General features: G+C 43.7%; 1 protein-coding gene across 1 annotated transcript; it reads right to left on the reverse strand.

Annotated features, from left to right (window-relative positions):
• Positions 1–2,493: 2,493 nt before the first annotated feature.
• On the reverse strand, positions 2,494–3,077 carry SARC_13444 (hypothetical protein; the record flags this gene model as incomplete). Its single annotated transcript, XM_014292425.1, has 2 exons — positions 2,494–2,649; positions 2,715–3,077. Coding segments are annotated over 2 exons (519 nt in total), but the record flags the coding sequence as incomplete, so codon positions are not given.
• Between the last annotated feature and the right edge of the window lie 610 nt (positions 3,078–3,687).

Raw genomic sequence — 3,687 nt, forward strand, 5'->3', positions numbered from 1 at the left:
AGTGTTGTGTGTGTGTGTGAGTGTGAGTGAGTGAGTGTGTGTGTGTGTATAGATAAAGCAGGGGGGGGGAGGTCGGACTTCCTTTGGCAGTAATTCCGAAGGTGACTACTTATGGACTCATTCTCAGCAACGTTTAAGTGTCGGCCAGGTTCTATGAGCCTATCTATCCGCTTGCGCGTTGGCTTGCCTCTGCAGGGGACTGCCTGCTTGTGACTATATCTACATAGACGTCTTCGTTTTCAGCTAATTCAACACGTTGACACAAGTAACGTCCACCCATGCATCGTATACACAGGCTCATCCCCTACCTGTACATTCGCAAGCTCTTTGTCGCACACTCGATGAAACTCGTCCTCTTCCATGGGCAGTATGAGCATATCGACGTACTGCTTGAAGTCGCTGACCAGCTTCTCCCTCACGTGGGTGAGCCTTACATTGACCAGTTGCACCTGTATACCCCAGTGCGGTGGGGTGCATTACGTGCAATAGGAATCGTATTACTGAAAGGCACTCAAAGTGACTGCCTCGCACCTTCAAGTGAAATGTCAGCACATGATGGCATATACAAGAGTACTAGGGTTTAGGGTTGCAGGGTTTAGATACGTATCGACAGCTTTTTATTATAGGGTTTAGGGTTTAGGGTTTAGGGTTTAGGTACATCGCGTATCCTACGCAGAGGGCTACACAAGTCACAACAACCAACAACAACCAAATGCACAACACACGCTAACCACATCTCATCTGAGCGACGAATGGTTTATAGAACACACGCTAACCACACGCTCATCTGAGCGACGAATGGTTTATAGAACACACAACGTATGCCTTCAAAACAACATCCATCGACAACTGTAGCACACAACGACAATAGTCAAACAACACACTCAATGCTCAAACAGAACACACACACTAGACATACGACAACCAGCATTAAACAACTGCCCTACAAACCACACAACACACACACTAGACATACGACAACCAGCATTAAACAACAGCCCTACAAACCACACAACACTCAGCAGTCGTCAGCAATTATCCTCAAGCCACATCGAAAGACGGCCTCAGATACACCACACACACGGCAGGCCATTCCTTACCCTGAACCCTAAACCCTGGAAAGCAGGGTCGAGACAACTAACAACATCTGCAGGTATATAGCAATAGCATGTAAACAAATAACGACGCCTGAAACCCTAAACCCTATACCCTTACTCCTTGACATCCGGTCTTCACATACCTGTTCAGCCTCAGCTGCGGCCCACTCAACAGACAACAGCTCACGCATCTGCGCCGCAAAGGATCCGAAAATGACCTCAGCCTTAGCCACAGCAGCCACCTCGTCAAACTGAGAAGGAGCGAATACACACAACACAGTCAGTATCTGCAGAACAAAATACGATGTACATACACACACACTAGCTATATATGGCCACGTACATACACACTTGCTATATATAGCCATGTACATACACACTTGCTATATATGGCCATGTACATGCATACTTGCTATATAAGGCCATGTACATACATACTTGCTATATACACACATGTACGTACACACTTGCTATATATATACATGTACACACACACTTGCTATATATGGTCATGTACGTACACACTTGCTATGTATAGACATGTACATACACACTTGCTATATATAGCCATGTACATACACACTTGCTATATATTCACACTTGTTATATATAGACATGTACATACACACTTGCTATACATAGACATGTACATACACACTTGCTATATATAGACATGTACATACACACTTGCTATACATAGACATGTACATACACACTTGCTATATATAGACATGTACATACACACTTGCTATATATAGCCATGTACATACACACTTGCTATATACAGACATGTACGTACACGCTTGCTATATATATACATGTACATACAGACTTGCTACATATGGCCATGTACGAACACACCTGCTATATATAGCCATGTACATACACACTTGCTATACATAATCAAGTACTTATAGTATATGTTTCTTTTTGTAGATTGTGCTGATAAGCGCCTCCCCAGCGTTCGCCCTGTGAGAGCACACCACATCACCGTACGACGCTGAGTCGCATTGCACACGCGTGGATGGATGTGTGCGTATGCTCATCCATTGCACACATGTGGATGGATGTGTTCGTATACTCATCCATTGCTCACACGTGGATGGATGTGTGCGTATACTCACCCATTGCTCACACGTGGATGGATGTGTGCGTATACTCACCCATTGCTCACACGTGGATGGATGTGTGCGTATGCTCCCCTCCTTCTCTGCGCACTCTCCTGTGCACGTGTCGTCTCATGTGATGTCAGTTGGCTCATGACTACGCATCACACGTGGCCTGTCACACACCTTGTTGTCGATGTAGGGTTTTACACGACACACCTTGTTGTCGATGTAGGGCTTTACACTACACACCTTGTCGATGTAGGGTTTTAGGGTTTTATACCACACACCTTGTTGTCGGCCATGTGTGCGGCTTCTGTCTTGAGCTGTTGCATTGTGTCGTGGCTTCGCACTTCGCGGTCAGTGTTGCGCAGATGCGCTTTGAACACACGCACAGCCCTTTCGCGTGCGGTCTGGAGCACTTGCAACAACTTCTCGTCATTCTCCTAACAGTGTAGTTAACAGAGTAGTTAACAGTGTAGTTAACAGTGTATTTAACAGTGTATTTAACAGTGCAGTTAACAGTGTATTTAACAGTGCAGTTAACAGTGTAGTTAACAGTGTAGTTAACAGTGTATTTAACAGTACAGTTAACAGTGTAGTTAACAGTGTAGTTAACAATGTAGTTAACAGTATAGTTCACAGTGTAGTTAACAGTGTAGTTAACAGTGTAGTTAACAGTGTAGCTAACCGTGCAGTTAACCGTGTAGTTAACAGTGTAGTTAACAGTGTAGTTAACAGTGCAGTTACCAGTGTAGTTAACAGTGTAGTTAACAGTGTAGCTAACAGTGTAGTTAACAGTGTAGCTAGCAGTGTAGTCAACAGTGTAGTCAACAGTGTAGTTAACAGTGTAGTTAACTGTGTATTTATCCGTCTAAGTCAGTGTGCTAGTCCTTCTAACTTGCCATGATATGCTACATAGCTCACACACGTCGCGACCGTTTAAATCAGATTTAGTCGATACAACATAAACACAACTGCTACAACTATGAGTGATAGTTGACTGTGTGGTGTGTTACCCATTGCTTACGTACCTTGCTTTTGGAATATGAATGACAGTAGACTGTGTGGTGTGTAACCCTTAGGGTTTTAGGATTTTAGGATTTTAGGGTTTACGTACCTTGCTTTTGGCCAGCAGTGCATGGTCTATTTGGTGATGGAGATTGTCTCGCTCAGAAGACACAACGCCGCTTTCCTTCAACGCCTGCAGTAACAATGGAAGGATGTTACAGTGTGAATTAACATTATAATTGAAATGTTACAGTGTGTGTTAACATTATATCTGAGGATGTTACAGTGTGCATTAGCATTGTGAGTGAGGATGTTATACTGAGAAATATAAATGGAAAAGATGGACGTGGCATGCGCTGGTGTCACCATTGGCAGTTGATGCACGTGTGTGTGTGTGTGTTCGTGTTCGTATATATATATATATATATATATATGTGTGTGTGTGTGTGTGTGTGTCGTGTGTGTGTTGTGTT

The sequence above is a fragment of the Sphaeroforma arctica genome (genome assembly GCF_001186125.1).
Source record: "Sphaeroforma arctica JP610 unplaced genomic scaffold supercont1.3296, whole genome shotgun sequence".
NCBI classification, from domain to species: Eukaryota; class Ichthyosporea; order Ichthyophonida; genus Sphaeroforma; species Sphaeroforma arctica.